Source organism: Equus przewalskii, unplaced genomic scaffold, assembly GCF_037783145.1.
Source record: "Equus przewalskii isolate Varuska unplaced genomic scaffold, EquPr2 ChrUn-10, whole genome shotgun sequence".
Taxonomy (NCBI): Eukaryota; Metazoa; Chordata; class Mammalia; order Perissodactyla; family Equidae; genus Equus; species Equus przewalskii.
Window position 1 is genome coordinate 4,286,270 of NW_027228747.1, and position 21,858 is coordinate 4,308,127.

Below are 21,858 nucleotides of genomic sequence, written 5' to 3' on the forward strand. Positions count from 1 at the left end.
AAGACTACTCAGCCAAGACCAGAGGCAACCTGTCTATCTTGTGACTCTACGTATTGAAGGTTAAGAGATGGACACTCATTTGTTCCCTTCTCCCCTACCCATCACTTAGCACCTCTTCCTGCTTTCACTCTGCTCCAGAAAAACAGTGTTTATCACTCTTGCTCCAAGATGAGGTCAGAAATTTCCATTAGATCTCAAAAATACATATCCATTCATCCATTTATATATACATCAGTATCAATGACAAAATTTTCTTTTTCCACAGCAATTGCTAGAAGTCTGGAAAAAAGATTACGTGATGACCCAAACTCCAATACCTATGAGTGTGTGAAAAATATCATACAAACTTTAAAAATAACTCTTTAATCATATGCACATAAGGGGAATTAAGGGCAGCACCAGGCTGACTGGGAAAGGGAGCAAGGTGTTCTCCCTCTGTCCCAATGTCAGCTTGGCAGAGTTCTGAGATCACACACACAGGTGGGGCTGGGTTGGGAAGGAGAATAAGGGACAGGACTGAAGAGACAAAGGGAAGAGCGGGGAGGCAAGGGCTTGCAGTAGTCTCAGTCGGTGGACTCCAACACAGATTCACTCAGCGCAAGGTCCCAGTAGTGTTCAGCCCCATGCTTTTTGAAATGCTCCCGAGCCATGTTCTCTGTAGGGCACTGTTTGAACTTCATCTCCCCAAAGCTCCGGTCTTTGGCTGTACCCTGGGAAAGAGACAAAATCTGTAATTAGAACACTGCAATTTCTTTTTTTTTTGAGGAAGATTAGCCCTGAGCTAACATCTACTGCCAATCCTCCTCTTTTTGCTGAGGAAGACTGGCCCTGAGCTAACATCAGTGCCCATCTTCCTCTCCTTTCTATGTGGGACACCTGCCACAGCATGGCTTGCCAAGCGGTGCCATGTCTGCACCAGGGATCCGAACGGGCAAACCCCGGGCCGCCGAAGGGGAACGTGTGCACTTAACCGCTGCCCCCCAGGCCGGCCCCAACACTGCAATTTCTAGTTTAAATCAGATACAACATTCTTTTATAAACTTCAATTACATTTGTGGAGCAACGTGCCTCGCTGAACGTGACTTTATGGTAAAAGCAATTCTAACCTCCACTCCCTTGGATATTTGTGTGAGTTTTCTTGAATTTATATGCACAAAGGTGTCAGTTTTTTTGACTGAATGGAAGATGAGGAATTCTGTGCTCTGGTGACTGGCGTGGAAGAGCAAGTCAGGAAGGACTACAGAAGATGATATGGGATAAACTTGTCTCCCTCAAGGACTAGATTTGGGCTTTTAAGACAAAAGGAGTTAGAGAACCAAAGGCTACAATGCCTCTTTTCACAAGACTTAATGAGATCTTGCATATAAGTAGGAGACTTTGGGGCCCTATGACAAAGAACAATACAGGGGTGAGGCTGGGTGGGGAATGGAAGCCAGCGGGGCTGCAATAGAAAAAGTTATAGGGCTGGCCCTGCGGCCGAGTGGTTAAGTTCATGCACTCCGCTTCAGCGGCCTGGAGTTTCGCCAGTTCGGATCCTGGGCCTAGACCTAGCACCGCTCATCAAGCCATGCTGGGACAGCAGCTCTTGTGGCAGAACTAGAGGGACCTACAGCTAGAATATACAACTATGTACTAGGGCTTTGGGGAGAAGAAGGGGAAAAAAAAAAAGGGAAAGTTACACTACTGGGTGGAACTGCATTCTCACCAAAGGCACCAGCAGCAATGATAGCCATAAAGTACTACTGCAAGAAGCTTTCAGGGATCAGATTCCAACAAGGAGGCTAGAGAAGAACTTGGCTTGTTTCTGAACCTGAGATACAGTTCCTGAGGACTCTCACAGATAAATGGAAGAGAATTTGGAAAAGATGAAGGGTGTGGGATATTAAATATGCAGGTGGGGACTTAGAGAAATAGGTATTACGGTTATTATGACCTAATTTATATGCATAAATTGGAGGAATCTGGGATAAGAAAAAGATACATAAAAAACAATTAGTAATGGGGCCAGCCCCATGGCTGAGTGGTTAAGTTCATGTGCTCCACTTCAGCGGCCTGGGGTATGCTGTTTTGGACCCTGGGCGCAGACTTAGCATGGCTCATCAAGCCACGTTGTGGCAGTATCCCACATAAAAGAACCAGAATGACTTACAACTAGGATATACAACTATATACTTAGCGGCTTTGGGGAGAAGAAAAAAAAGAAAAAGATTGGCAACAGATGTTAGCCTAGGGCCAATCTTCCTCACCAAACAAAAACAAAAAGAAAAACAACACTTAGTAGTAATTATCTATAAAGAGTGGTCTTAAAGAATCAGGGAATTAGAAGGGGACTATTTCAGTAAGTGCTCTTCTGTGTTAGAATTTATTTTAATAAGCATTTACTACTTTTGTAATAATGTACTTTTATAATAAAGAACTAGTAACTAAACATGAGCACATTTAAAAAATAGAAGATACCATGCCCCCAGACATAAAAGAATACAATGAAAACATTAAATCGATACAAAGGTAGAAAATATTTACAATGTATAAAGTGCATTTTGGAGTGGGAATAAAAGGACTACTGCAAAACATCAGGATGAGGATATAGTCACTGAGGAAAGAAACTGTTAATGCTTCCTGGAAAAATAGGATATTTTACATTTCACAAAGGATGAATAATCCTTAGTTCATATCTTGGCCTGAAAAGCATATTAATCTACTCATTCATTCATTCTTCAGAACTAATACTGGTTTGCTAAGAAGATTTCAGAGATGAAAGAACTCTATAACCATAAAAAAGTTCCATTTGAAGAGTGATTTAGTCACATTTTACAAAGTATTATTATATAATAATCTAATTAGGTTCTCAAAAAAATAACTTGACAATAGGGAGGGAAAATAATATCCATATTTTATAGACAAAGCAACAGTATTTGATGTTAAGTGTCTTGCCCAGTTACACAGCTAGGAAGTGGTACTGCCCAGACTCCCAACTTTATATTCTTGTCTAGTACTTCTTTCACTAGTTCCAAAGAAAAATCTCACAACAATTCATGTCCCTCTTTCCAAGTCTTGTATCCATGACTGTGAAATAAATAACTCAGTCAAGAATTTGTATTCTTGCCACCAGTTTTCCATACTCTTTCCCAGATGGCATATACAATATACTCATCAATTTAACTAAAATATAATCAGGAAGAATTTGCAGCCAAACATTTAACAATGAATTCCAAAAAGAAACACAAATTACTTAAAGGATTAGTCATACTGTTTAATTTTACCATTCCATTGCTCTATTTGAATAGTATAAACAATCCAGAATTAGCTTAAGTTCTGCTTCAGTGTTTAACAAAGGATCAAAACCTACCTCCCAGACTAGTACACATTTGTTGGTTTTCTTCACAGCTTCCTCATCAGATTCCTCATCATCTGGAAAAGACAATATAGCTAAATCTTGCTCTAGATTTAGACTAGAGACCAAGATTTAGATCCCAAGCAATCAGTATTCAAGTCTACCCAAATTCTTTTAAGTATTGTCACTCTTTCCTGTGTATTGGGACCAACTGTCTTCTGTTGCTCTAAATAGGCAGAGATATTAACTAATTTAACAAACATTTACTGAGCACTTACTGTGTATTAGGAGCTGTGCCAGGTACTTGGGATAAGAATATAAATAAAAGACAAGCAATCAACAATAAAAACTTGTCCTAGGCACCTTGAGAGCCAGGCTTCAGACGCCAACATGATAAAGTCTGTTCTCAAAGAACTTTTAGTCTAATGGAGGAGGAGGGCAGATATACCAAATGAAAATATCTTAGGAACACCTTGCAAAGCAAAATAAAATATAGGTCAATTATTGTAAGAATTGTACTTTAAGTAAGGTACAAAAATACTTTAAGAACAAAAAGTCTAAGAGGGACAAAGTTAGGCAAAATTAAGAAAAGTAAGGCTCTCTGAACATGTCACTCAGGTCTTCAAAGAAGGGAAGAACAAATATTGATGGAAGAATGGCCAGGAGGATGTCAAATATACATATAATATGATAAAGTTGGGCAAAAGAACGAAAAGTGTTTTTTTTTTTTTTTGAGGAAGATTAGCCCTGAGCTAACTACTGCCAATCCTCCTCTTTTTTCTGCTGAGGAAGACTGGTCCTGAGCCAACATCCATACCCATCTTCCTCTACTTTATATGTGGGACGCCTACCACAGCATGGCTTTTGCCAAGTGGTGCCATTTCTGCACCCAGGATCTGAACTGGTGAACCCCGGGCCGCCGAGAAGCAGAACATGCAAACTTAACCACTACGCCACCGGGCTGGCCCCGAAAAGTGTATTTTCTTGAACAGAGAATTTTTGATCTGATAAATCCACCCTTTTGTTTTTTGCCTTAAATCCATCAAAAAACTTTTTATCAAAAAATAATGTATCACAGACAATGCACACATGATGCATAGCTTGCTGAATTTTCACAAACTAAATACACTCTTGTATCCAGTATCCAGATCCAGGGCAGACAGGGAAACTCACTAGTAGAAGGGTCCCTAAGGACAGGCAGAAGAATAACTAAAACTCATGCATATGATCATATAATAAATACTGTATGAACGTCTAGCATGCTCATAGTCCAAATGAGTCTTTCTAATTCCTGAACATTAGCCGGTGTTAGTAAGAGTGTCAGAGAGAGGGAACAAATGAATGGACAGAATACCATCCCCACCTCCCAGTTAATCCCCTCTAACCCCCATTCACCATCTCCCTTTGTGTTAGATGTCTGTTCATCCCACTTTATCCGATGCAGCATAAGACGCTTAAATTTCTTCTGGGCCTTGGGGCCTGGAAACAGAAGGAGAAATTTTGCCAAAGTGTGGAAGATGATGGGGTAGAAAGAACCTCTGAGCTCATTCAATGCTCAGACACTAATGTGGTAGTTGAAGCAATCCCAGGAACCACATCTTAGATCCTTCTACTCCAAAAAACACAAAAACAGAGACCCAGGATATCATACCCAGCAATAAATATGGTTCTAATATACTAGCTTTTTCTCCTTTCTCCCCACCATGCTAATCACTTCAAGGCCTAGGATTGCCTGGGGACAGTCTCCCTCAATTTTTTCAGACTCACCCCCTTCCACTACTACCACGTTGACATCCTTGTGCAGTACCACCACCCCTGTCAGGTACAGTTGCCCAGCATTGGCCTCAATCTTGAACTTCTTGGCTGGGTTGCTCAAATTTCGAACTCTAGAGAAGGGAAAGTTTAGTTATGGCTTTCATTTTAGCATCAGGAGCTGCCTGAATGGAATGGCAAATAAACAGATGGATCCGAAATGGTTTTTTCTTTAAAAACAAAGGCCTTTGGAATAAACAAATATACTAATGCTTAAAAGGTAGAAGTGATGAGTCTCGAAGTCTTTCCACTGTCATACTTCTTCAAAGTCTAGCACTGTTCACCTTACCACAAATGGCAGGAAAAGAAAATTTACTCTAAGAATGAAGGAAAGGTACTTAACATCATCCAAAAACATTTATAAGGTAATCCTTTTTTTTTTTTTTTTTTTTTGGTGAAGAAGATTCACTCTGAGCTAACATATGTTACCAATCTTCCTCTATTTTTGCTTGAGGAAGATTAGCCCTGAGCTAACATCTGTGCTAATCTTCCTCTATTTTATATGTGGGTTGCCGCTACAGTGTGGCTTGATGAGTGGTGTAGGTCCACGCCCGGGAGCTGAACTTGTGAACCTGGGCCACTGAAGTGGAGTGCGCTGGACTTAACCACTGCGCCATGGGGCCAGCCCCGCTAATTGTTCTTTACAGTATAAAGATCAACAAATTCTTTGCCCTCTAGATGTTTATCATGTAAAGTAGTCACAATGCTATGCATGAAAAATTTCTAGAAAGATACATGAAAAACTGTTAGTGGCAATTACCTATAGTGAGTGGTCCTAAGGGACCAGAGAATAGGAAGGGGACTTTTTCATAGGTGCCCTTCTGTATTCTTAGTATTTTATCTTAATAAGCATTCACTACTTTAATAATAAAGAACTAGTTACTAAACATGAGCAAATTTAAAAAATAGAAGATACTCATGTACTCAACATAATACAATGAAAACATTAAATCAATACAAAGGTAGAAAATATTTACAGTGTATAAAGTGCATTTTGGAGTGGGAATAGAAGGACTACTGCAAAACATCAGGATGAAGATATAGCCACTAAACAAACTTTTAGTGCTTCCTGGAGAAAGAGGGTCTTTCATGCTTCACAAAGAATGAATGATCCTTAGTTCACATCTTGGCCTGAACAAGTGTATTCATTTATGCATTCTTCAGAACTAGTACTGGTTCACTAAGAAGAACTCAGAGATAGAAGAGTCTTTTTTTTTTTTTTTAAAGATTGGCACTTGAGCTAACATCTGTTGCTAATCCTCTTTTTTCTTTTCCCTTCTTCTTCCCAAAGCCCCCCAGTACATAGTTGCATATTCTAGTTGTGGCATGTGGGACGCCACCTCAGCATGGCCTGATGAGCGGTGCCATGTCCACACCCAGGATCTGAACAGGCAAAACCCTGGGCCACTGAAGCGGAGCATGGGAACTCAACCACTCGGCCACAGGGCCGGCCTCAAAAGAGTAAGTCTTTAACCCTCACCACTGCGTAAGATTTACTAGCTCCTGATTCACACTAGGGTCATTAAAAGAGAGTAGGGGTTGATGCTGGGTATGCTTTAAACCAGTGATTCTGCCTCAAGCACTTGGAGAATGTTTTGTTATTTCTTAGGGAAAAGCTGGCCCAATTTGGACACCTACCTATATACCGATATGTGTACCCCCTGTGAAATGTCTTCTTTAAGCTTTTTTATTTTCTTGACCTTTCTCTGTTCTGCTGTAAGTTTTCGGGCAGCGTTGGCCTCTTCATGCGCTCTGTCGTGACAGGAAGGACATCCACAAGTGAGAAAGGCATTGAAGATCAGAGGCAGGGCTGAGGGAAAGAGAGAGCAACGGAGGACTCTCCCCTCCCTCCAAATATGGATCCCCCAGAAGAGTTTGGGAAAGGTACTTGCCCTGGGTTTCCACCCAATCCCATGGCACTTACTTCTGTCTTTTTGCCATTTGAGCTCTGACATGGGCTTCTACCTTCGTAGGGTCTTGAACAGCTTCTGTTCCTAATACTCGCATCAAATTTGAAATTCTCACTGCAGTGGAGAGAGAACAGAAATCAATCTCCTAAGTCACTTCTCCAGTTGGGGAAATTTTTATCTCTTCTCTACCAATTCATATTGTTTACCTATTTCAAATCTCTGCTCAAAACTCACTTCCTCCAAAATATTACTGAATAATGGAAACTATCGGAGTGAGTTTTTAAACTGTATTTCCACTTTTCAAATATTAAGAATTATGTACATAACAACTCTACGCAAATACTGCAACTACTATCTTCATGAATTTCAAGAACATTATTCTTCTAGGAAGAGCAGAGAGTTATAAGGTCAATAATACTTAAAAATAAGCCTTAAATGACCTCTACAATGAATATGTTTACTTGTCTTAACAAGGAAAGATATAAAATTTAGGAAAGAAAGCAAAATACCACTGAATGATTCTGAGAAACAGAAAGCACTCAAATACAGAGATGCTAAAGTTCCTCTAACATTACAGAAATAAATTTACCTCCCTTTCTTCCCTACCTCTAAGATATGTACCTTTGGGTTCTGGAGGGGGCATCAGGCCCAGTCTGACTTTCTCTTGTAGTTCCTTCTGTGCTTCCCTCCTTGTTTGCCTTCGAAGTTTCTTCTGTTCCTTCTTGGTAAGATATACTCCGAGAGTAACTGGTGTGTCATTGTCAACTGTCACACAGAGAAATGAATGTACCAAAGCAATAACCATTTTAGAGAGACTTAGGTGAACATCAATCACATTAAAAGGACCTTTAGTTTAATTGTTTTTAGTTATTTTTAGTGTGACTGTGGCAGTATCATTATATTTTTAAAAAGCATTCTTATCTTTCATGAGTAGTGTTCTAACTTGTTTTTCTTCAAGCAGTTGAACCTTTTAATCAACTGAAATGTGACAAATATAGAAAACAAAACTAGAGCTGCTCTGGTTGCTCTGTGTGAGGATTTGCCGTAGGTGGGGGGTATCTAGAATCCCACTGGGATCCCACCTCCCAAACCTCAATGTTTCTATGGAATAGAATTTGAAAACCACTGGCATACATGATAGAATTTGTAATTTTAGAGTTATAGGGATTGGGAAAAATCCTCTGGACTCCAAAAGCAAGTTTACGCAACTTTTAAAAACAAACAAAACCCCCCACATTCTTCTAATGATTCACACTGATTACAGCTAAGTAGAACCTGATTAAGTAAAATTCAATGATTATTATACCTTGTACTACCTTAAGGTCTCAATCTATTATTATGAACTTACCGGAGATACTGGCAAACAAATTTACTAACTGAGGTATTACCTTCTGTTTATCCCAAATTTGATAAAAGTGTTAAAATCTTTTATTATCCACATAATTTTTGAAGAAGGCATATCAGTTAATATTATCTCTACATATGAGGAAATTCTGTGTTCTAAGTGATTCAATCAAAGGATTCAGTTGGTTAAAAACACAGCCACACTGAAACCTATACCTTTTGACTGAGCCAACAGACTTTTTGCTAAAAAAAATGATAGAAAGGCTGAAGTCAAAGATGACTGAAGAAGGGCAGTTCAGTGGTGGTACAAGACTGAAGCTGGGAGTCAACACTATGGCAAAAGCCTTTTTTTTTCCTTCTTCTCCCCAAAGCCCCCCAGTACATAGTTGTATATTCTAGGTGTAGGTCCTTCGGTTGTGCTATGTGGGACGCCGCCTCAGCATGGCCTGATGAGTGGTGCTAGGTCCACACCCAGGATCTGAACTGATGAAACCCTGGGCCGCCAAAGCGGAGTGCGTGAACTTAACCACTTGGCCACAGGGTTGGCCCCCAAAAGCCTAACTTCTAATATACATCAGTGAGCTATCTCTAGATTAGGCTTCAATGCTCTAGAACTGCACTGTCCAATACTGTAGCCATTAGCCACACGTACTATTTAAAATTTAAATTAACTAAAATTAAATAAAATTTAAAATTCAGTCTCTTAGTTGTACTTGTGTAACTCAGTTTTCAAGTGCTCAATACTCAGATGTGGATAGTGGCTACTGCATAAGACAGCAGAGAGAGAACATGACCATTATCACACAAAGTTCTATTGGATAATATTTCTCTAGAGACTTGATTGAGTAATCTATATGTTACCTGGAGGATTGAGCTGGGCTGGATGTTCAACAAGATTTGTGATTCCAAAATAATCTTCTCTCTTGGGATTTTCCTCTGTACTAAAATTGGAGAAAAGAAGGAAAAACAGGATATGTAAGTAGAGACAATTCCAAGAGAAAGGGAGTCTCAGTAACACACTGATGCGTCCTAGCACTTTTTAGCATTTGCATATCTATAATATGTAATTATATTACATATAATTTTTTTTTTTTAAGATTGGCACCTGAGCTAACAACTGTTGCCAATCTTTTTTTTTTTTCTGCTTTTTCTCCCCAAATCCCCCCAGTACATAGTTGTATATATTTTAGTTGTGGGTCCTTCTAGCTGTGGCATGTGGGACGCCACCTCAATGTGGCCTGATTAGTGGTGCCATGTCCGCACCCAGGATCCGAACCAGCGAAACCCTGGGCCGCCGCAGCAGAGCGCAAGAACATAACCACTTGGCCACGGGGCCGGCCCCACATATAACTTTCAAGATGAGAAAAATGGGTCCCACTAAGGTTGAATGCACAGTCCACAATAGTCATTCTCAACCTTTTTCTACCCTAACACCCCAAAAGATACCACACTCTCTCATTAGTAACAATAACTCCCTTAGACGGTGATTGACAAAAGAAGGGTAAGGAAAGGCTGAAACACAGTCTCCGAAAGCCAGGTATCACTGATGGAGCAGATAGAGCTGAAGTTCTCCAAATGTTTCATATATGCTTTATTCATCATTCTCTCCCCTATCCACTAAGAATCTTTGCTCTTATTCTAGGATTGGATCTTTAAGAAATGTAAATACCTATTACGAGTACCAAAAGAATGTAACTAAGAAAACAAATATGCTAAAAGCAAATAACAATGTATAACAAAAGCAAACAGAAAATTTACAGATTTGCTCTTTTAGATTATTTGTGCCCATTCCTCTACATTAACCCAAAAAACTAAAAATAACACATACAACGTATTCTTTACAAATATATGAGCTTGTGTACAGTTACTTAATACCCTTAAAATTTTACTTAATGCATGAGTACCATCTCTCCCATTAAAACTCTAGCCTTATTAAAAGGTATTAACTAACAAACTCACAGGTCAAAGCCATTGGGGATGATATAAGAGTCCCACCACTCAATTTCAGGGATATCTCCTTCCTTCAGCTCCTTCTTAGGAGCAATGAGGGCCAGCCTAGTTGAAGTATGGATGCCTGTTTTTCGAGCTGCCTGTGAGATCTCTGCCTGCAGCTTTTCCAGTTGAGCCTAAAGACAAGACAAACCAAGCAGGAAGATAAACTGAAGTCAAAGAAAACAGAGACATGGTAAAATCCCAGATTTTAAATATTCCCTTGTTGAACTCTTTACACCTAATGCAATGAGTTCATAATTTCTGAAAGCTTAGAAGAAAGAGCCATTCTGCTTTATTATTTACTTAGTTGATTTACATACATCTCATCCTCCTCACTATCTCTTGACCCTACAATGTGTGCCTACAGCACATGCAGAAATGGAGTTGTACGAAAAACTCATTCTGAGAGGATGAAAACAAGAAAACAAAAATCATTGAATACACAGTCAGTTCAACTCTCCAGCTGTGTGGATTATCTGCAGTAAATTTTAACACCATACAAGTGTTCCTCATTCACCCAGGGATTTTGAATATTTTCCCTCCACTGTCAGTTGTATGTGGAGAATTTTCAAACTCAATTTTACTTCCACCTAAGTACACTGTAATTAAGAAGACAAATCAGCTAAAAACCAAGTATCCTAGGAATAAATACAGTATTTTAAAAATTATTCATTGCCTTATTATTTATCTAATTTCCTAAAACACAGAAAATTGAGTTGACACTATTTTAGGACTGTATTCAATTTCCCTTCTGTCACCTTCCTAACTTCTTCAAAGTTCTAGGTTATATTCTAAGCCAGATACCTTTGTCCGTAATCGTTGGGCAATCTTCTCAAATTTGCCTTTGTCGTGGAATTTAAAAGTACGTCTCTGGCGCTGGGAAGGGGCAATTGAGACTCGGGGATCAAAAAAGGTATTAGATTCCATGTCTTCTGACGGCTTTTCTTTTAGCTGTTGCTTGAATTGTTCCCTCTTCACAGCACGAATATTGGCCTTCAAAGTAGGCATGCGGTGTGTCAGCTCAATCTCCTTGCCTGTTGCATCTACAGTGCGACCTTGCTCATCAAGGATCAACGGTGTAGGTTTAGTTTGATCTTTTAACTCCACCTTCCTGAAAGATAACCCGCAAAGAAATAAATGCTGTATGGAACAATAAAGCAAACAAAAAAAACAAACAGAAAATAAAACGAATCAAAACCTGACAAAGACAATTAGGTTAAACAATTCTTGGGAACATAAATCTATCAGTGAATAAGAACATCTTGATTGAAAACATCAAACTGGATATTTGAATACAGAGTACAATCAAGTTGAATGAATTTATAAATTACATTGGTGAGAATTTGTAATCCTATCCTACTTTACTACTGAATTCTTGAGTCAGAAATGGAATGCCATGGGCCAGCATGGTGGCACAGCGGTTAAGTGTGCACATTCCGCTTCTCAGCGGCCCAGGGTTCGCCGGTTCGGATCCCGGGTGTGGACATGACACCGCTTGGCAAAAGCCATGCTGTGGTAGGTATCCCGTATATAAAAAAGTGGAGGAAGATAGGCATGGATGTTAGCTCAGGGTCAGTCTTCCTCAGCAAAAAGAGGAGGAATGGCAGCAGTTAGCTCAGGGCTAATCTTCCTAAAAAAAAAGAAGAAAGAAAGAAAGAATTTAAAAAAAAAAAAGAAAGAACTGGAATGCCAAATCAATCATAGGTGCTAAATTAAAGTCTACCATCTTTACACAGTTGTAGAGAACTCTCAGATCTGGTGTCACTCAACATGGTTTAATAGATATAGCTCTGAGTTAGAAAGCAGGAGACCTGGTTCTCTTCCTAGCTCCAATATTAGATGAATAATCTTAATGTCAGTTTGATCAATTACAAAAAGAAGATTAAACTCTGAAACAAGGAAAGCAAGACAATAAATTCAATCGGTATTTACTGATCACATGTAAGAAATGATTTCGGTTCCTTGGAAGAAGTGGATCAATAACATTCAAAGGTATTTATTGCTTCTCAAGCTTCAGAAACGACAAGGGGTTCCATGAAATAGATACTCACGGGGGAGCAATGCCCATGGCATGGAGATTGGCCAGGCCCACCATGTTGGCATTGCCGATGAGCCCTGGCTTCAGTGCCAGCTGGGCTTGGATGCGGGCTTGCAGTTCAGCTGCTTTCCTCGCCTTTTCAATGGCATCATTCATGAAAGTGGCAGCCTGGGAGGGCTGAATAGTGTTACCAATTGGGAGTCGCTCCGGTTGGGAGGAAGAAGGAGTCTTTGGCTGTCAGATAGAGAAAAAGAAATCAGAATCAGAAGGATTTCACAGGCAGACAGATCACACAGACACACACAGAGTGATAGACTGTGGCTGACTGTGGGGTGGACCATGCAGTCACCTCTGGTCTCTTAGTTGAGTAAATGGCAAGAAATTCTGTGCTCAAGATTCTTCTTTTCAGAGTAATCTGGGTACAATACCTGAGGTGTAGGTGGGCTAATGAAGCTTAGCTGTTTTTTCCTCTCCTCAATTTGTCGTGTTGCTGCCTCCATCATCTGTTTGATCTGTTCTCCAGATGGGAAGAAAAGTTGAAAAACTGTTAATTTCTCTCTTATTTCTCCCATACAGGTTCCTAAACCCAAAGGGCTTTCAGGTCTAAAGACCTAAAATTTTTTGTAAGATTCCATCATATTCTGCCTGTACCATAGCCTAGAAAATTTAGTAAAGTTAAGCCTACACAGTTCAACACTGGAATTTTTCAATCCATCTTCTCAAAGCAAGATTGGCATGTTAGGTAGTAACATAGCTTGAAGTTTAATAAGACTCTGGAGTCAGAGAGATCTGAGTCTGATTCTTAACTCTGCCACTTAATGCCCATGTGACTTTGGACATGGCATTTAATCTCTAAACCTGCAAGTGTGAAAAAGGGGTAAAAACAGTACTTACTTTATAGGGCTATTGTGAGTATTTAAATAATGCATGCAAAACTCCTAACAGAACCTCAAATTATTATTCTTTTTTTAAAAAATCATGCTATTGGCCCCTGAATTCCTAGTTTGGGTAACCAGAAATGACAGTGCAAAGATCTGCTCCCTAGTCTCTGTAAACCCCTTCTTCTGTCCTAAAGAAGTTCAGAATAAGCTTTTGAGGATATGGTCAAATAACTCTTCTTGAATTTTGTAAGAGACCAGCTGTCAGGTGCTTCAAGATAATTTTTAAAATTTATTTTTTGGGGCCAGCCCGGTGATGTAGTGGTTAAGTTCACGCACTCCACTTCAGCTGCCTGAGGTTCACAGGTTCAGATCCTGGGTGCAGACCTACACACCACTCATCCAGCCATGCTGTGGTGGCATCCCAAATACAAAATAGAGGGAGATTGGCACAGATGTTAGCTCAATGACAATCTTCCTCAAGCAAAAACAGGAAGATGGGCAATAGATGTTAGCTCAGGGCCAGTATTCCTCTCACACACACAAATATTTGTTGTTAACATTTTTTGAGTAGGTGATATATTTACATAGGTCAAAATGCAAAAAAAGTACAAAAGGGTATATTGTGAATTCTTCCACTCTTAATCTCTATAGAGAACATCATCAGTTTCTTTCCATCCAGAAATACTGTATATACATAAATAAGCAAATCCATGCATATATATCTACATATTCAATTTGCCCCCAATAAATTTTAAGTGGTAGAATATTTACTGCTTATGTGGTATCAAAATTGTTTAACAGTGCACATTTTAAAAACACAGATACTTTCCATTAAAAAAACATGAAGTCAATATGAAATTATTTAAGTGGATTACATCTTCTCTGCATTATATTCGGAAATTCTTCTCCTCTGCCATCAAGCTGAGTTCTGATGATTTCAATTAATTTCCTCAATGACCCAATGAAGACAATTTGGCAAATAATGTATGTAACATACGTTTTTTGCCACATAATCGGTGCTCAATAAATGCTATTTCCAGAGCCCTCAACTAGAATACTCCTGGTTAAATTAAGGAACAATGAAACATAAAGCAGGATATTAAAGTTCTGCAACGCTAAACACTGATCCAAATCAAGATCACAATAAATCTGGACCCATGCATCTTTGGCTTCTTCAAATCACAAAATATGGCTTCCAGTCCCTAATTACTAACCTGGAGCTTAGTCAGCATGCCAGGACTCTCTGATGGAGGCCCAGGAATCACTTCTGGCTCTTCTTCCACCTCCTCAAAACGGGGTATCCGTCGCTTTTTCACTCCTGATGATTCCTTGGAGATCTCAGAGTCATCACCAAACACTTCCTAAAGGAACCCAAGATGAAAAAAGAGGTGTATCCCTACCCATGGGCGAAAAGAAGAATCATCCTAGTTCCTATCAGCATTTTGTGGCTTTTCCCAGGGGACTATGATGCAACCTTGCAAATGGCTACATGCCAGAAGCCAGTTTTCTAGACCCTCCACCAAATGGACCATCTCACCCAACTTCATCATCCTCCTACTCCAGTCAAACAAATTTCATCCCCATGTTCTTACAAATGCTCCCATCTCAAAGTCTTTGTAAATGCTACTGCCACACTTGTAATGATCTCCCTCAACTTTTCCACAACCCCTGTTCCAAATACTGCCTACCACTCACCTCCTCCAGGAAGTTTTCCTCATTAATAATCTCATCCTACTCTGATCAAACTTTTGTTTCACATCCTCTTAGCACTGAAGAGCACTTAAGCTTGGTTCATACTAGGTAAAATTACATTGCTGATATTCTGCTTGCCAAGTGTTAAGTCTTTCAATGTTAGTACTTTCTCCCAACTAGAGTCTAAGCTCTTCCAGGACAGGGGCTCTCTCTTTCTTCTTCAGTTTTCCCCAATAACATTTTGTTCTCATCAAACAATGGGAACTCAAATATGTTGACTAATTTGCAAGGTGAATTTAACAGGACCAAGAGTGGCCAACTGGAAGGGACAATGGGAAAAAGCAAATGTACACACCGGTGGTAGGCTTTGGGTGACATCCCCTCTTCACTAGGAGGGCTCGTGTTTTGCAAGGACATATCCTCGGCCAGGGGCGAGCGCTTCCTGGAACTCCTACAGTTCAAGAAAAAGGACTCTCCCATAATATATTGTGTGGGGTGGGGACTTGAATGGACCAAAATGGGACCCATATCCCAAGGCTATCTAGATATCTCCTTCAATAAACCACTTTTATTAATCCCACCCAATGTAGTCACTTCATTCACAGCATGCCTTCAACACTTATACAGTAGCATGTCCTATCATAACATAATCTTCACTCTACTGATCTGTGTATACTGTGGATAAAGCATTCCCCCTTAAATATAACAAAATCCAACATAAGTGTGAAATTCTATAGTCAACCCTAAAATTTACATGAAACTGCTATTCAGATTTTATAATTTGTGACTGTGCTTTCTTGTGCTCCCCCACCCCTCTTAAACTGCAAATTCATTTAAGGCAAGGACTACCTCTCATTCCTCTGATCACCCTGAAATGCCCTAAAAACAAAGGGCACACCAATCTCTACTTCTTTTGGTTCCACAGCCTGGCCAGGGAGCAAGCAGACACTGCTTATACAGTCTTTGTGCCTCAGGAAAAGCAATGGGATAGCCAAGGTATCAAAAGCACTTTGGACAGTTTGATGGAAGTCACAGAAAAGAATTCTTTTCAAGAAAGAGACAGAGAGAAATGAGGTGGAAAGATCAGCTACTTGACCCTGCTACTACGGAAAGAGGCCATGACCAATCAGCCAATTACACAGTAAAAAGTGAAGGTAAGGGAGTATTGATAGTCCCTGTAAGAACTCCACTCATGGGACCAGATGACCAGCAATACGCTATATAGGAAATGGGAGGCTCTCAAGATATATAAAAAATAATAATTGTTGTAAGATATCCCATCTACAAATTCACTGCAGAGAAACCTCTATACAGCAGCAACAATGAAGTCTATAGCTTAGGTAGCAGTGAAGTCACATTCTGAAGCAATCTATTAGGCCTCAAGTAAATCAAAGCATAAAATCTTAGAGCAATCAACTTGTAGGTAGTAGTAAGGAGGAAAAAAAAAAGGAAACATAGGGAAACATGAGAACCAAAACTACTAACTGTATATGAAAAAGAACAAAGCTACCAACTGTTTCCTTGGAATATTTCAACCCATGAACTTGGGTAGTTCATCACCATAAGATGGTGATAATACAAATTCATCCCTTCTACTTTAATGTCTAAGCACCTCTCTTGAATACTAGGTTCCAATAGTGGATATCAAAGTGTAAGCCAGGTAAGCTCAGTAACTTTATTACCATTCAAAACACTCCTGAGCTCATGAGTAGTTAACTGCAAACCTACCTTTAGCTCTCGTTTTCTGCTCCTGTCACTGCTAGACTTGGAATGCCTAGAGCTTCGGCCTTCCTCCACAGCCTCAAACAGTTTGTCCACAAATCGTAGAGTAGAATCATCGAGAAAAGGTTTCAGATGGTCTAAAAGGAGAAAAAGAGGTGGTAGGGTTGAAAAGGTAAGAGTACTTAGTTCAATAATAGGCATATAACAGACACCAACACTGGAATTTTATCCCCAGGTGGGAGGGAAATGTTTTCTCCAGTTCTTTGTAGGATCCCCATAAATTCTCTTACATTGAATGACCCTGCCCTATGAGGTAAAAATACAGTTCTAATTTTTTGGAGTAGGAAGTAGCATAGCCAGAGCAACCTGTTTAGGTTGAACATCAAAGTTTACGATGAATAATCACCCTAACTTTTCCCAAATAGCAAGTTGTAGGAGACTACCATTAACAAAATCTACCTCCCACAACTTTTTTCAGGTATTTTATAAAGACTTCTATATGTCTGGATGTCAATCTGAATCTACCCACTGATTTTAGTATATTTCCTAAGTAAATATGACTTAAATAACTCACTACAGTGGTCAGAGGAAGTCAGTCTGAGATTCAAAATATGTCACAAATAGTATAAAAAATACAAAATAAGAGAAAAAGCAAACATAGTCACTTGGGCTAGGTCATTATAATGCAAGAGAACATAAAATGTGGCCTGACCTTTTTAGATGCTTCCAACAGAGAGAATTTTGGAGAAGTTCAAAGCAGTGCTTGAGATCATCCTATACGTTAAGTCAAAAGATTCAGAAAGGTACATACCAGCGGCCTTCTTCTTATCCATGCCCTTCCCCACACAGTTCAGTGCTGCTGTGACCACTGTGGGCTCTGAGAACCCCAGCACCCTCTTCACTGTCTTCTCTATCCATGGTTTCAGCTCATCCAGCTCCCTCTTAGACAGTGCCATTCTTTGGGAAAAGGAGGATAGCTCAAAGGGGATTCAATACTGCACCTATAAAGAAACCAGGAAAGAGTTAGGATAGGAAAAGGCCAAAGTGATTCCAGGCAACAGTTAGTACATCAGGAATGCCTTCCCCACCCCTATTCTCAATCCTTAGGCAAGTTCCTCCACGTCATTTCAAGCCAGTTTCCCTAAAACCACGCTTCAAAGCAGAAAGAACTACATTCCGTTTGATTTTTAACCTTAACTCAGTAAGTATCAGTGGATCGATGAAATCTGCAGAATTCAAACAAACAAACCCTGGGAATAACCTAGTCTGAGAAATGAGTTGTAGCTTTTTGATCCTGTCATAGCCTGATAAACATATAACATGAAAACAAGACTGAAAAAGTCCACAAGAGGCCAGCTTTTCTATTCCTCCTTCTTCCAGGCAGGCATTCCTTAACCCCGCCCTGACCTATAGGTTTCCCTTCTTCTAAGGGATGCAATTAAGGGAGGGCTTGTCCAGGTCAGTCATCCTATATGAAAGTTCATAATCCTTAAAAATGTTCTGTCACACTTCTCTGTAGTCATATTCATCCCAGTGGGAATTCTGTACTCAGATAATTTTCTCTCATGTTCTACAGGGTCTCTGTCAGCTGATTTGATAAGAGTAATCCCTTAGCTCTGAAAAGAACACTCTCATTTTGAATGTACTCTCTCTCTCTCCCTGTTCACCTCTATTCTTTTTGGCTTAGCAGAGAAAACACTATCATAAAGGACGTTCTATAACAAATCTTTACTTTTTAATGCAAGTTAGTATAATTCTTAAACATTATTCATGTTTACATTTTGACCTCCTACCTAAATCTCAGAACTCCTCATAGAGCACAGAGAAAATTTTATTTCCCTGATTTTCTCCATAGTGTCTAAAAGTCAATAAACTGCACTGACCTCAATTTCCAAGCTAACTTTCTCCCAGCAGTGCCACACTTCAGGGTTTGATCTGGGAGTCAATCTTTCAAGATGTTTGAAGACATTTTTTTCTCCTAAAAGACACAGTCTGATTAACTTCTACATTCCTGGCAGGTTTATCCTCTACGAGACTTGTTGCTAAAGAGTATATTTAATTTTGGTATAACCATACGAAGCTAGTAGATTAAAGTCACGAATCCAGGAATGAAAGATTTTGTGCCTCAGTGATATGTTATATGAATAATTCTATGGTGGCTCTGTTCACCCATCATGAGATAGCAGTATAGCCTATCAATCTCTACATATTAAACGTGCATTGCTCAAAAGAAGCATATTCAGATAGCGTACAGAGCGAATAGAGCTCACAGTGAACAGCTTGGACATCGAGCTCTACCATTTACCAGCCTTTCGGCAAGTAATTCCTCTGAACCTCAGTTTACTCATGTTACAAAATGAAGACAACTGCCATACCTACAGGGTACTTAACTCATCCAATAAATATTTATTGCATAACTACTCAATGTCAAGCAGTGTACTGGGGGCTGAGGATACATACAACAACGAACAAAACAGACAAGAATCTTTGCCTTAAGGGGGCTCATACTCCACCAGAATTGAATCATAGGCTAGAAAGTGCAAGTAACTTGAAAATCCAAAGCAATAAATGAGGTACCACTCTATCAGATGAAACATGTGCCCAAGCACGATACTAACAAACGTATTCAAGTTCAACCCAATCCTCCACAAGATGATGTGCAAACTAAACAGTCAGTGGGCAAAAATTAAAGTTTCAAACAGTAACTAGCTTTGTCACTAGTCAAATGTTCAACAATCACTGCCTGGGGCGGGGGTGGGGGCGGTTTATAGTGTGGAAGGAGAAGGCAGAAGGATCTCTTCTGAATGAGCAGGTAGCAGAATCCAATCTTCTGAAGGATTTCCGTACTCCGTCCTCTTCTTTGCTACAACCCGAGTTTCCCCTCTGAAGCCCCCATTCTTCTCTTTCTGCTCTCTCCGTCTCTCCGACCGGCCCCATACCCCACCTTGTTCTACCCCAACTCCTCATCTCCGAGCTGGTCTCCCCACCCCGTCCCCTTCCCGCCCCCGCCCTTTTGCTCTCCACAATCTCATTCCAACCCGTTCTCCCACAGAACCTTCTACTTCTCTCCGCTTCCTTCCCGCTGTACCTTAACGCCTCGGTCCTCTCCTCGGACTGAGTCCTGGCCCCAGTTGCTCGGACCCGAGGACACCCTCTCTGGGCCCGGGGCCACTACTCACCTCACAAACTTCAGCCCCTGAGACGGAGCCCGAACGTTACACCGGAACCGGAAACCCTCCGACCGCCCTACGGCCTGCCGTCGCTACCGCCACAGCCGCCGCCACGCCGCGGTCCCCCAACATGTGACGGGGGAGGGCCCGGCCGCCGATTCGCGCAGCCGTAGTAGCCACTTTCCCGGCGGCGGAGCGCATGCGTGGGGGAGGCCTAAAGGTTCCCCAGGTAAGTTCCCGCCTCCTCCGGTTTCCCCAGCTGTATCTACTAACTAGATTACTGCAACGTTAATGTTGCCTGAAGCAGAAATTAGGCCGCTTGCAGTATTCCTAGCGCGGAGAATCAGTGCTCTAAACTGAATTTATGATAGAACCAAAAGCGGGGCTTCTGCGTTCATGCTAAACGCGGCCTTTCTGGCAAAAAGTAAACCCTCCGAGAGTCGTGATCACTAGCCTTAGCCACCCCTCAACCTTTCTCCCTTACTTAACTGGTGCCAGAGATTACCCAGAAAAAAGATGCGTATAGGAGGACTCTGAAAATAGCCCCCCCCCTCTATGCCTTTTGTTTCATTCATTAACAGAATATTTATTGACTGCCTACTACTACGTGCCACACATCCTAAGAATTAATATTGCTTAATGATGAAGTAAAAACAGGGGCTTTAAAGCCAGACTGCCTAGATTTGTGTTCCAGCTCTCTCACTCATTAGCTGTGACATTAGGCAAGTTACTTAAGCCCTCTGCTTCCTCACCTGAAAACAAAATTCACCTCATATGGCTGCTGTGAGGATCACAAGAGTGATTGGGGGTAATGCACTTTAAACAGTGCTTCTCACAGAGTTCAATAAAGCTACATGATACATAACAATATATCCAATTGCTTACATAAATGTAAAATAGACATCGCAAACTTACCTAATGAAAACTAAGCTCCTGATTCTAACCACCACCTCCCCGCAAAAATCAGCTCGTAACAGTCTTCCTCATCTCAGGTAATGGCAACTCTATTCTTACACTTAGGCAGGCCAATAATCTTAAGAGTCATCCTGGACTCCTTTGTTCCATTGACCCTTATTTCAAAATATATACAGAACCCATCTGCTTCTCACCACCTCCACTACTATCACCTTTACGCTCGGTGTTTTTAGTAATCTCCTAACTGCTTTCTCTTGCTTCCACTTTGTCCCCTATTAGTCTAGTCTCGTCATAAAGTAATTATCTACTACTAGCACGGTAGGCACTATAGCGATCATGTTAACACATCAGAAAGGTCATATTACTCCCCTGCTCAAAACCCTCCCCTGGCTTTCCATCACTCAGAGTAAAATGCCCTATAAGATCTGCCCCACTCTGTTACCTCAGTGATGTCATCTGCTACTACTCTTTCCTTCACTCATTCAGCTCCAGAATCCTGACCTTCTTCCTTGAAGGTGCCAAGCATAGTTTCACCTCAAGATCTTTGCACTAGTTGCTTTCTGCCTGGATTGTCATTCATCCAGATATCTGCATGGTTTGCTCCCTCATCTCCTTCAGATTTTTATTCAATGTAACCTCAGTGAAGCCTTTTGGGACCACCCTATTTAATTCTGAAGGCTGTGTAGCAGTCTTGGTTCCCCCCAATACTTTTTTTTCCATAGAACTTACCACCACCTACCATACTAGTACTAGATAACTTACTTATGTTTATTGCTTATCATCTGACTCCCTCTGCTAGAATGTGAACTCCTTAAAGGCAGAAATCATTGTCATTGATATATCTTAAATGCCTACAATAGCACCTGGTGCAATTATATTAATAAATATTTGTTGAATTAAAGAATGAATCTTTTTTCAGCAGTAGAACTTGCAGACCTCAGAACCTACTTAAGTCTGGTTTTTACCTAAAGAATGGAAATTCCTTAAGCGTAGGAATTGTGTCATATTGTCTTTGTATCTCCAGGACCTAGGACAGTACCAGACACAG

The 21,858-nt window shown here is 40.4% G+C and overlaps 1 protein-coding gene across 9 annotated transcripts; it reads right to left on the reverse strand.

Moving 5' to 3' along the window:
- Nucleotides 1-347: 347 nt before the first annotated feature.
- Nucleotides 348-20,048, reverse strand: PRPF3 (pre-mRNA processing factor 3). 9 transcript variants are annotated; one of them, XM_070607134.1, is made up of 18 exons: nt 19,905-19,963; nt 18,609-18,703; nt 17,537-17,726; nt 16,732-16,862; nt 15,359-15,454; nt 14,526-14,672; nt 12,859-12,942; nt 12,444-12,664; nt 11,197-11,503; nt 10,360-10,526; nt 9,262-9,341; nt 7,678-7,821; nt 7,071-7,170; nt 6,785-6,898; nt 5,102-5,220; nt 4,730-4,813; nt 3,350-3,411; nt 348-710 (listed from the first exon to the last, which is right to left on the reverse strand). In XM_070607134.1, exons 6-18 carry the CDS (start codon nt 14,541-14,543, stop codon nt 564-566), a joined length of 1,647 nt encoding a protein of 548 aa, XP_070463235.1. In that variant the 5' UTR covers nt 14,544-14,672; nt 15,359-15,454; nt 16,732-16,862; nt 17,537-17,726; nt 18,609-18,703; nt 19,905-19,963; the 3' UTR covers nt 348-563. The 9 variants fall into 9 exon arrangements, 8 of the variants coding, with proteins under 8 accessions (XP_070463235.1, XP_070463236.1, XP_070463233.1 ...); XM_070607135.1 differs by having other exon boundaries at nt 19,814-19,944; XM_070607132.1 differs by lacking the exon at nt 18,609-18,703 and having other exon boundaries at nt 19,905-20,048.
- Between the last annotated feature and the right edge of the window lie 1,810 nt (nt 20,049-21,858).